Source organism: Poecilia latipinna, unplaced genomic scaffold (genome assembly GCF_001443285.1).
Source record: "Poecilia latipinna isolate Pla-1442-1.1 unplaced genomic scaffold, P_latipinna-1.0 Scaffold576, whole genome shotgun sequence".
NCBI classification, from domain to species: domain Eukaryota; kingdom Metazoa; phylum Chordata; class Actinopteri; order Cyprinodontiformes; family Poeciliidae; genus Poecilia; species Poecilia latipinna.
Window position 1 is genome coordinate 318,556 of NW_015113192.1, and position 12,496 is coordinate 331,051.

Sequence of the window (12,496 nt, forward strand, 5' to 3'; positions counted from 1 at the left end):
TTTAACAGCTCATTTTAGCCTTTTTTTTTTTAAAAATAAAAAATTTTTTTAAAAGATTTTTTCCCCCCCCCCCCCAAAAAAAAAAAAAAGCTGCATGCTATAGGCAACATCAATAAAAAGAGAGAGCTTAGAGTGGGCTAAGGGGGTGAAGAGCTGATCAATGAGCAATTTGTTAAGTCCTGCCGCTGTAGTAATACCTCTAATTGCCTTCAATTACTTGAGGGTAACCTACTTTCGTTCTCATGTGCTGCAGTTTTGCCGATCATTAATCCTATTACCAGGACACAGATTAAGGAACAACTGGCTTTCAAACGTTTCTGATGATTTAAAGTTCGACAAGGATTTACCAAACAGCGTGCAAAAGTGAGCTTTCTAATGAAATACAGTGCATTTCAAATGCATCAAAGAAACATTTTAATTATTTTGTCCCAGAACATCTTCACTTTATTCTATGGGGGTTTTATATGATAGTCCAAAGTGCAGCATGGTTGTGATGTCAGAGGAAATTGATACTTGGCTTTGAAAATTTAAAATCCAAACAGGGTGGTGTGTATTTGTGTTAATTCACCTTTTTGACGCCTATAAATAACACAACCAGTTGCCTTTCGAAGCCAAGGAGGAGTTCAAAAGATTAACAGCTGAGGCAGGAAAATCTGTGAACTGTACAAATATTAGTTGTTACTCGTCAATCTGGACTTTGAGGAAGATTGGCAAGAACAAAGCCACAATAAGTCCTACTTTCAGTTTGTCACAATCAGTGACAAAGCAAAGACGTGAAGGAAGGTTCTCTGGTCAACTCAGACCAGCATTTACATTTTTGCATTATATGCAAAATTGTGTAAATGAGGGGGTGAAGGAAACACTCCCAGTTACCCTGAACACATCGCTATGCAGCATCACGGTGACGGGAGGCTTTTCTTCAGCAGGAAAGTTGGTTAGAGTCGAATTGTAGCTGTGTTGGTGGATAGAGGTAAACCAAAGCATTCCTGATTTTGGAGGCTGCACAAGACTTGAGACTGTGGTGGAGGTTAAATATAAAGACAGATATTTATGTGTTTGAATCCTATTGAGAATCTGTGGAAAGACTTAAAAAATCATGCTTATGGACTCCATCCAACGACAAAGCAGAATAGAAAGAAACTAATAAAGACATAGTTCAAAAGACATGCATCTGCAGTTACACCAGTTTTTCTAAAAGGTTTTGACTTAAACAGTTGATAATGGAATAAATAAATTAAAAAAAGGAGTTTCCAGTGATGACAAAGAGAAATCTGTGATTTTCACTCGAACAGAACTTTATTAATACTTGCAAGAATCAAAATCTGTTCAGTTTGATCTGCTCTAATCAGACAGAGAGTCACTGCAGTCTCTACTTGGGTTATCGCAGAGTTTCTCACAGGGAGTACGGGAACCAGCGTTTCTGGCTCGGTATCTGGATGTTAACAAAGACATCTGAAACCTTGAAAATGGAGGAGCGCTTCATTCTTATCTAAACCCTCCCCAAGTTCCAGTAGGGCGAAAACACAATAGGCCTCACATAAATGTTGCTGTTGCTGAAAAGAAGGTTAATATTTTTTCCCCAGATTATACAAAGTATTCAAAGAAGCTATTCTCTAAGATTCCACTAGCAAAACGCTACAAGTTTTAGATTTTATTTGTAACAGATATTCAAATGTGGACTAAGAAATGGCTTAAAGGCTGTGAATATTTTTATAATGTTCTCTAGATTTAACCCAGTGAGCTTACCTGATGTCACCTGCATTCACGCTGCTTGTTGAATTAAGTCAAAAATATAATATTCTTAACATCCTGAAATATGGGGTAGCAAAATTTTCCACAAAATAATATTTATGAGATATACTGAAATATATATATATATATATATATATATATATATATATATATATATATATATTCAGTTGGTCTGCTGTATAAAGTTTCAATGAAATAAATACTAGTTTCTCGTTGTAATGTTATTAAAAAGGACCCTTTATTTGTTAATATTATTTGAGTCTGATGTCTCCCAGCACAGTATGATTCAGTTTAAGTGAAACAAGTGTTTACATAAGACATGGTAACCTTTCAAAGTAAATAAACAAGAAACATTTTTAGGTCATTTTTGGACCAGAGAACCTTTTTAGTTGGGTTAAGATGAAAGTCCAGAGGTGGCTGCTTTCAGCTCCCATCTAAAAACCAGGACCTGCTCTCAGTCTGGAGCAGATGTCACATGGTCTCAGATTAGACCTTCCTGGAATTATTACATTGCACGTTTATGATCTGATTGTTGTTTTCTTTTTTTATTAGAAACTGAAATTAAGAAGGTTTTTAATAGCAGTAAAATAAAAATGTCTTCTGTAAGTTAGAAATCTGACAGTTTATGAAAGTCAGACACCTCAGAATTAAGTTTAAAGCTACTCGATAATATCTTACTGATCCATATTGATGAAATACGACCAGTGTTCCTGAGTCTGCACCATGTGATTCAGTCCTAATCTGAGCCAAATGCATTCCAAACAGAGCGGAGGTAATAAAACTAATCGTAAATGACCGGCACTGCACACTCAGAGAAATACTCACGCAGCCACAGTGATCCAAGACACAGCAGCAGGACCAAGATAGCAGCGGCCGCCTTGCGCTTCACACCCATCCTGACGTTCAGTCTGCGGCCCGCCAGTCTGCCTCTGTTGCTTTTTCTCTGCCCTTTACCTTTTAATTCCTCTGTGTTTCACATGAGGGCTCGGGTCCTTTCACTGGCTGCCACCGGACCCCGTCCTCTGACCCCCCCCTTGTCCTCTGAAACCGATCATGCTCTTCCTCAAAACTTCAAAAGAAAACATTTCTCAGACGTCATTGCATTTCCAAAACCTGTATGCATGCTCCTGTCAGTTATCCCTGCATTTTTAAGCTGCTGTTTTCCCTCTGTTGTTTTTCTCTCTTTTTTTTTTATCATTATTCAGCTGCCGGTCTCCTGGTGAGTTGCTCAATCTGAGAGTCCAGAGATCAGCCGGGAGCAGCCTGTGGCTGATAAAGTACAGCCAACTCAGCTTATCCGACAGTGACCTCTCTCTTCCGGATTCATCTAATGTGTGAGCTCAATATTCCTGGTGAGCAGAGAAATGCTCGCTCCTTCGCTTCTCCTCCCACCACTACGCTCCCTCCCCCTCATCCCCTCTCCTCCACTCCTTTTTCTCCCTTGTCACATCAAAACTCATTTACACACACCGCAGGGAGGGCCACAATGACCCTAACACACACAAGCAAAGCTCCAAAACCTCTTAGTTTATGCAAATACTAGAGGAATAGTTAAATTATGTATTAAGGTCATGTCAGCGTAGGTTCAAAAAAGTGCAAAAGACAGACATTGAACTCCACACTCAAGCTGCACCACGTGTCCTCTCATGAAGAAGGGCTTAACAATGGCATTTTCCAGCAAAGGAGCGGGAAAAAAAGTGAAGGCAGGGCCATTCATTATGAGACTGCGGGGGCCGCTGGACACAGGCCTTTCATTCAGTGGAGCCAGTGGATGATCGGATCTGATAGTGCCTACTTTTTTAGGCACTATCCGATAAAAAAAAAAAAAAGGGGGATGAAGGGACTCATTCACCAGCTGCAGGTATTTGGCTTCACATCATTACTTTGCAACCATTGTGATGCCTCTGCAAGTGTAAACTTAAACCGAAGAGGCTGGTGTGCAGAACCTTCACTGGTGTGTTCACTGAAACATTATAAAAAGATAAATAGATCCATATATTTACAACTGAGGTCTTCCTATCTGTTCTTTTTGCAATAAATCCCTTATCTAACACGTGACGCTACAAATTACCCTCAGTAGCCACATTATTACTTTGGTTAAGTCATGCATGCATAGACTTGGAAACTCTATTACATGTTGTCTTGAAACAATTATTATTCTCACAACAAAAAATTGTTTCACGTTTGACTCATTTCAAAACTTTAATGCGTTTTATTTGGCTTTATTGGTGAAGAAATAAAGGATGGCCAGTTAACACTGTTGCCTTTGCAGCAATAAAGTTCCCTGTTTGACTCTCGCCTGTAGCGGTCAGATTCTGCATGTTTTCTCCGTACATTTGTGGGTTCTCCAGCGTATCGTAGCTTCCTCCAACAGTCAAATAAAAGAAAATATGAATGCTAGGTTAACTGGCTTCTCTGGATTGTCCTTAGGAGGGAGTATGTGTGTGGGCATGGTTGTTTCTGGTGCGATCCATCTGTGTTGCCCTGTTAGACACCGCTGAATTGTAGGGTCAGGATTAGGGTTGCATGCAATATGTCTGACCTGTAGCTATATTACAAAGATGAATGAGCAAAATATGGGGGATGCAGATGCTCAGAGCTTGTAGAGATATACCCCAACAGAGGTGGTTCTGCAAATGTTGACTCAGTGCAGCCTTTCATAATTCATAATTTATAAACGTTTGTTTCACGTTGAACAACCTTAAACAAACGACGTCACCATGTCACAAACTGCAAATCGTTGCTTATCTAACAAAAGCTGGGTTGGAAGTGAGGAAACAAAGTGAGAAAAACTAGTCTGACTAGTGTGCTGTTTTCACTGGAGTTAGAAAGGAAAGTAGCCACCAAATCATGACTTATTTTCAAATGAGCGGCTTGCAAAATCGTCTAATAGGCACAGCATTTTAATGGCCCTTCAAATCTGGGTTTTCCCTACAACCTTTGAAGCGCTGATAAGGAGAAGAGGCTGTTGCTATCTGCACTGTGTACTTTACTTTATTCGCTAGCGCTTGTGGGATAAATGTGCAGAGATCAGCTGCAAAATTACTAATTTATTGAAAGTAAAATATGTGAACAAAATTGTTGTTTGGTTTTTGATTCTGTATCTGAATCAGTGTCTCATTACTCTCTTGCAGATTTATTTCTCTAAAGTGTTTACACTTTTTTTTATCATTTCCTTTTCGTCCTAAAAATATTCATCCCATTTTTTTATTGTATAATGTTTTTTTTTTTTTTTTTTTCCTGTCTGTGTGTCATATCTCAGTGGTTTTATTTGCTTCCACAACACTTTGTGTGGTTTATGAAAGGCAGTTCAGTAAGAGATGGACACGGCTGCAGTCGATGACCATCGCTGAAAACTTATTTTGTACTTTTTTGATATTTTCCTGGATGTAAACATAAGCTCTTTCTAAACGTGAAGTCGGACTGCTCTAGACCTGCGTCTGAGTTGTAAGTGTGAGACACTCACACCCTCTCTAAGCTCTAGTTACTGGAAAGAAGCCCATCTCTGTTTTCCTTGCTGTATATTTAGAAGTACGTCACATTCTGAGCAACTCACATGGCACATTCCAGATTTCCCACTGTTGCCCTTCGCCCTGAATAAAGACATTATCTTTGCAAAAATTATAACAGTGAAGTATGTCAGTTATATTTTGACTGCCATCTTGAAGTGAGCTGCAGAAAACATAAAAGTTAGCTGACTTATCTTGATGCCGATCAGAGACTCGGTCTGATTAATTTTTCTAAGCAGTGTCTCCTATTAACACTGGTAATCCACAGTCTCTGTCTTGCTGCAGGACTCCTGCAGTGGAAGTGGTATGAGTCTGCAGTATGTATTAATACCCAGCATTCATAACAGAGGGGGGGCAGATGGGGGGGGGGTGGGCAGGCCCACACATCCAGTCACCTGTTCTCCTTGCGACCCCAGTGGGCGTCTGTGAATCCGAGCCTCTTCGTTAGTCTCACACAAAAACAGTTAAAATCAAATCCCCGCCGCCAATCAAACTGGACATGTGCACATCGACAGGAAGCAGTTCCAGAAAATAAACCGCACAGGATGGACGGGTTGCATTGCTGCAGTTGTTAAATGATCTTGATGATTATTGTGGATGGCTGGAGTGTGACTTGAAGTCCTGGTTTAGTGCCTCCAGCTGCTGTGTAACCCGAGCCTCGGATGGACCGACAGCGGGGCTGGACAACAGTCGGGGTGTTTGATAGGGGGGGATTTAAGGCTCTTCCCCTTCGGTCTTTACTCTCACACTCTTTCTCCTCCTCACACTTTATATTTAAACATAGTCAAGTGGAATGCATTAGGGGGATTCAGGGGACATAATGGCTCTGCGCTGTTTAGGGATATTTTTCGTATTTCTCGCTGCTCTGGGGACTCTGACGAGCCTGGGTAAGTGGTGTGTTTGCAAACTTTTGGTTGATCTTCAGGGACTGGCATGCTGCGCAGTTGTGATGCTATATGTGGACAGACGATCAGTGTTCAAGGATGAGCAACTCCAAAGGTCTTCCTTTTAGCGATTTTGTTGCGCTTACTAGGACTTTTCTGTTTTTAAAACTGAATTTAATTTCCAAAGGGTCATTTTAAGTATAATTTTTAATTTGTTTGTAAAGTTTAAATGAAAAACATCACAGTAGGAATAATGCGAGAGTAGGAAAAAGGAACAGAGAAACCTGTAACAGATGTGTGGGAACATTAGCAAAATGAAGGATTGCTATTCTTCTTCATTTTTGAACGATCCTGATGTTGAATTCAGATATTTAAAGCTGGGGGGCCAGTGGTGGGGTGGTTGTGCAGGATCGTTGATCCTATCGGCAGCAACACACAACTCATCGTGCTGAAAACAGTCAAGGCCCCAACATGCAGGATCCCAAGGTAGATTATGATTCAAAGTGATGTTTTTCATTGAATTCTGCTTTGAGTTTTTTTTACCCTGTACAAATAGGAATGTTAGGATTGTTGATCTGTCGGTTTTGTTATTTTTTATAAATTATTGTCAGACGATGATAACTAGGGCAAATACAAAAAGCAGTTTTAAAATTCTGCTTTCAGTTAAGGGTTAATAATTACCTAAGTTACCCTGGCCCCTTGTGAAAAAGTGCTTGACTCTTAGTGAATTTACTGCAGTTAACCACATTATGTTTTTTAAAGCTTGACTAATTTTCCCAAGTAAGTACTGTCTGATGTAAAGAATTTCTTTGGCAACATGAAATAGGCTAAAAGATCTCGGAAAACAACACATCCTGTCAAAATCTAAAGTCTGTCAGTCTGGAAGAGTTTGTGAACCATGTTTAAATCTACTGTGAGAGCCACAAATGGAAATTGCAGAGAAGAATCCAAATTACATATCACATACTACAACTCATCCATGAGATTATAAAAGAACCCAGAACGACATCTGAAGCATCACAGTCTTCGCTTGTCTCAGTTAAGGTCAGAGTTCATCAATAAGAAATATGGACAAAAACTGCATCCATGGGAAAACTCCAAGGGAAATGAATGCTGGCAAAAAAAAAAAGACAAATACTTCACTTGTATTTGCTAAACATTTTCGATTCTTTTCAAGACTTTTTGGAAAAGAGCATTTGGATTGACAGGATAAAAGGGAAACTTTTTCAAAAGGTGTTTGTCATTTTACATCAGATGTAAAACTAAAGACATTTCAGGAAATGAATAATGACAGATCAACACAGTGGAGTTAATGTGACGACGGTTTGTTATAATTGATGGAAACATGAATTCTGCTCTTTAGAATAAAATCCTCCAGTTTAACACTGATATCTGGTAAAGATATAATAACTGTAACAGGAAACTATTTCTGGTTGGTTTGGATTGAGCGTGCTTTTTCTGTTTACACTAGTTGTCTATTTAAAATGTCTGGGTATGGAAAAAAAAAACATAAACTATCTGAATGTTTCATAACCCACTATATTTTTTTTCTGACAATCATTTAAAGACGACAAGAAATGTCTGTATAATTTTCAGATTAGGATTTACTCATCACTAAAATGAGTTCACTTCAGTCGAGGAATATATGAAAACTAACATGGAGCTAATTATTAAAATAATCATTCAACCTATTTAAAATGATCTGAAACACAAGATAAAACAAGGGTAATAATACAGATAACTGTAAGTAATGTTTTAGAAATACATTTTTAAAAATGACATTCGCAAAATAATTAAAGATGATTAATCAAACATTTACCGACCACGGATATGTGTTTTAAATCTTAAATTACTAATGTTTTAAAATTAGTATTTACTACTGCCGTTTGTGGTCAAATTGTTGGTATTTCTAATGTCTATTTCAGTTATTTCTGTTTACTTGTCGCGTCTTACCTGCTGCTGCCTTCTTGCCCAGGTCAACCTTATGAAAGAGTTCCTGATTTTATTTGCTTAAACATAGATTAATAAAACAAAAACAACTAGTCTTTCAGGATTTTACAGAAAGGATTTCGCATGCTTTATTTCTATTCCGTATTTGACACTCACAAATACAAAAAGCAAAACAGAAATACAGCCCAATGATGTTTTATTAAAACCAGCTGCATGTGGATGCTGGATGCATTATTGCACTCCGGATGTGTTTCCTAAGACATGATGTTCTGTTGGGGCAGTTTAGAAAGAAAGAAATCTGAATCAGTGAACAGCCTTTTGATCCACCGGCTCTTTTGTTTGACCTTGGGAAGAAAGCAGTTTTCATGTGAAAGGCCACATCTGGTGTGTTCCTGCACACTAGAGTTTTCTGAAATATGTCCCAAATGTTTTAGAAAACATTGTTGAGGTTTTTGAACTCTAAAAAGTTGCACATCACAGGTGACGCCAGCAATGTCACACATCTAAATATATCTTTACTGAAATAACAACTCCTTAAATCTTTTAAAGATATGCTCCTAAATGAGGATGACAAATCAAAGCAGGGCAGGTAGAGATACGAATGAGTAATTATTATTATTATTTTTTTTTTGTATTTCAGAATTTTGGTTTGCACTTTTTAACCTGGTCAGAATTGCGTCATGCATTGCAAATGCATTTTTATACATTGTCATTGACCTGAATGTATTTCTCTGTGCTGTTTGCCAGCGATCAGCTCGGCACAACAAGTCAGTTATTTACAAAGCTGAAACCGTGGTGATGTAATATTTACCTGTACGGTCATGTTGCTCTGACACAAGATGCTGTCTGTCTTCATGTCACAATGCATAAAAGATCCTGTTGCAAGTTTTGTTTGTCAAAGTTTTGATGCACCCTCCTGCCATCCTCTGTTCTTTTCTCTACGCTTACCTTCGAGATGATTTAGGTATCGGCTGCAGGAAGTGAAGAGAGGTCAAAGCACTGACATTAAATACTAACTAAATCTTGTATGCACTTGAGTTGATTGAGTGAGCTGTATTTAGAAGATAAGTACATACTGTTCAGCTCAAATAGCCCTGCGCTGAAGTCAACAGCATTGTTTCAAACGGATGTGCAGTGCAATGTTATTTCTATTTCTGCAGATCAAACCGAATTCACAGATTTCTGTTCTTTAGCTTATTTTTTACTTTTATTAAGAGGCGCTCAGAGACTGCTGCACTATTCAGATGTTCACACTTTGACTATGTTCGTCCCTGAATGCATCTTATATGAAGCTCGACTGTATTTAATGATTAAAAAAAATGAAACAGCTGTCAACGCTGTCATTACAGAGCGGCAGCTATGCAAACTGTCCCATGGGTAGATTAAATATTTGCGCCTGGCAGGAGCAGCCAGGCTGCCGGTTCACAAGGGAGAACATGATTCCATGTTTTGTAGTGTGTAACTTTGACCTTTCGTTGCAAAACGTGAAAACTAATTCTAGTGCTTATGAGCCAAGCCCGATTTAAAGCGCAGATTTAGGGTTGCTAAGGATAGTGAAAATTATGTGTTTGTGCATATGGCATCAAACACTTGGAAGGCACAGATGTACAACGAGGTTAAAGTTATAAATTAAATTTAGCAGATTGATTTCATGTTTATTGAATACGTCATGTTTGTCGGAGAAAATTCCCCTGGTGTCTCTCTTTACGTCCTGCGTTTCATTCCTACAGTGGTGTGTAATGAGGAGTCCAAGCTGATCTACGACTTGTTCAAAAACTACAACAAGAACATTCGTCCAGCAGTTGAACCTCGGGAGAAAGTGCAGGTCATGATCAAGCTGACTCTGACGAACCTTATCTCACTGGTAAGAGCTGCAAGCTGTCATTTATTGAAGAAAAAACAACAACAACACACAAATAAAAGATAAGAGCAAACTCCATTGCAAAAAGACTTCCACTTCCCAATCACAGACTTCACTGGATTTGAATGAAGTTTTATGTGAAAGATCAACATAAGGTTACCGTGAATATATATTTTTTTAAATAAATCTAAAAAAGTGTGTTTTCATATTCACATGAAATCAAGTCAACTGCTTCACCAGGACAATAAATACTCCTGTTCTTGTGAGGTTTCTTAGGGAACATCAGTGAACAAACAGCTTCAGGAACATTTTGGGAGTATGTTTGCTCATGTTCTTGCCCAGTCAAAGTTCAGACCTAAATTCTGTTGGAAAATTTGCTGCAAGCCTTGAAATTGTGTCCACAAATGCTCTCCGTCTCATTTGACTGAGCTTTAGACATTTAGTGATGTCTGTTAGAAACCATTTGTCGCTGCAGCAAAATGGGGACTTCACAGCAAACCGCAAAGAGTTAAAACCTTCGGTCTGTCTTTCCGGTATTCACTACTTTGTGTTGGTCCAAAATCAAGCTAAGACATGACAAATTGTGAAAACAAATAGTTCTACAAGATTTACCTCTCTGATCAGCGTTTTAGCACAGTATTGGTTCTATTTAAAGACAACAGATGTTCAGTGCTTTCCTTTTTCTGCTCCTCTCCCCAAATTTTCAGAATGAAAAGGAAGAGACTCTAACAACCAATGTATGGATTGAAATCGTAAGTTTGCTCTCTTTTCATTTGTAGCTTGAGTTACCGGAAGCAACATGTCTCTTTTTTTTTCTCTCTTGTTTGACTCCAGCCGTGTCTGTTTTTTAACGTCACTGGTGACCTTTCTCTCAAATGTCATCAACAGCAATGGTCTGATTATCGCCTTGCCTGGAACGAGAGCAATTATCACGGCATTCAAGTTATCCGCGTCCCGTACAACACGGTTTGGCTTCCTGACATAGTCCTTGAGAACAAGTGAGGGCTTCACAAAAAATGTGTCAAATTCTGCATATTTTCTCCTGCTGCAGAGCAAGAATGCAGCCTCAGGTCAGCGTTGTTTCCAGTTTCTCTTCTTCTTGTGCAGCATTGACGGCCAGTTTGATGTGGCTTACTACGCAAATGTCCTGATCAACAGTAATGGCTGGATGTACTGGTTGCCCCCTGCTATCTATCGTAGCACCTGTGCAATTGAAATTACTTACTTCCCATTTGACTATCAAAACTGCACACTGGTGTTCAGGTAAAAAATAAAATAAAGCACAGAATCCACGACTTTCACTGCATTATAACTGTCTTTCTTCTTCTTTTCTCTTGTCAAAAACCCAAACAAGATCCCAAACATACAGTTACAACGAACTGGACTTGATCTTGGCTACTGAAGATGATGAAATATTTGAATGGGTGCATATCGACCCAGCTGCTTTTACAGGTACACAACATCCATTCTGTCAGCGTCCTGACATTCAAACTCTACAGGTTTACCCCGACTGTTTCTGTGTCGCCATAACAGAGAATGGCGAGTGGGCCATTGTCCACCGACCTGCCAGGAAGATGATCAACTCGAGGTATTCCCCCGACGACCTGGAGTATCAGGAGATCGTGTTCAACCTGGTGATTCAGAGGAAGCCCCTGTTCTATATCATCAACATCATCCTGCCCTGCTCTCTCATCTCCTCGCTGGTTGTACTGGCCTACTTCCTTCCTGCTCAAGGCCAGTGCGAATTGTTATTATCAACAGCCCTTAAAAACAAAAAACAGAACAGAAAATTGGTGGGTAGTTGTCCAGGGCAGCATTAGAAAGGGGGCGGATGAGAATCATATCAAAAATAGAACTCATCCATCTAATTTAGTTTCCTCCTAAATTAGTTTGTCATTGTTTTTAATAGATGTGAACACATAGGGGAGTTGGGCTTAATGTTGTAAATATGGAGATCTTGTTATGTTTGATGCTAATCTCATAATGCCCAAATCAAGTGACGCGAAAGTTATTCTATATTACCTTCTTTTCTTAGCTGGAGTGGCTGATTATGTAGTATTATATTAATTAATAGTTTGTGAGTCTTAATGTCCTCCATCTTAATTTGACAGCAAAATAATAAACATTCCAAAATGTTGCTGCCCTCTATGTGTTGCTATTATTGTCCAATGATTATATTTTTAGATGGGTTTTTTTGCCATTTCCTTCCAGCTGGCGGACAAAAACTGACTGTCTCCATTTCTGTGTTGCTGGCTCAGACTGTCTTCCTGTTTCTGATTGCTCAAAAGATCCCTGAGACATCGCTGTCTGTCCCTCTGATTGGAAAGTGAGTCATCTGCAGTCTCTCCTGCTGGTTACGTTTTACGCTCTAATCCAGGGGTCCCCAAACTTTTTCCTGCGAGGGCCACATAACTGTTCCCTTTTCTGGTCGGGGGCCGGTCTTAGTTTTTCGAGAAAGAAACCTTAGAAAACTTTTGTTGACGGGGGGTGGGGGGGGGGGGGGGGGGGCGGAGGGGGAGGGCGGGATTTTTGCAGACGGC

At 39.3% G+C, this 12,496-nt stretch overlaps 2 protein-coding genes across 3 annotated transcripts in view; one reads left to right on the plus strand and one right to left on the minus strand.

Annotated features, from left to right (window-relative positions):
- Window positions 1–2,964, minus strand: part of gltpd2b (glycolipid transfer protein domain containing 2b) — a 9,877-nt gene extending 6,913 nt beyond the window's left edge. Inside the window, exon 1 of the mRNA XM_015042085.1 lies at window positions 2,578–2,964. Within this exon, the coding sequence (XP_014897571.1) occupies window positions 2,578–2,647 (70 nt within the window). The 5' untranslated portion in view covers window positions 2,648–2,964. The remainder of the gene's footprint in view (window positions 1–2,577) is intronic.
- A 2,762-nt stretch (window positions 2,965–5,726) lies between these two features.
- Window positions 5,727–12,496, plus strand: part of chrne (cholinergic receptor, nicotinic, epsilon) — a 12,795-nt gene continuing 6,025 nt past the window's right edge. Inside the window, exons 1-8 of one of the 2 annotated variants that reach the window (XM_015042088.1) lie at window positions 5,727–6,148; window positions 9,826–9,959; window positions 10,664–10,708; window positions 10,845–10,954; window positions 11,064–11,219; window positions 11,311–11,408; window positions 11,490–11,690; window positions 12,168–12,282. In XM_015042088.1, coding sequence (XP_014897574.1) covers window positions 6,082–6,148; window positions 9,826–9,959; window positions 10,664–10,708; window positions 10,845–10,954; window positions 11,064–11,219; window positions 11,311–11,408; window positions 11,490–11,690; window positions 12,168–12,282 — 926 coding nt within the window. In that variant the 5' untranslated portion in view covers window positions 5,727–6,081. Of the gene's footprint in view, window positions 6,149–6,538; window positions 6,632–9,825; window positions 9,960–10,663; window positions 10,709–10,844; window positions 10,955–11,063; window positions 11,220–11,310; window positions 11,409–11,489; window positions 11,691–12,167; window positions 12,283–12,496 lie in introns of those variants that run through there. The other variant, XM_015042089.1, reaches the window with a different exon arrangement.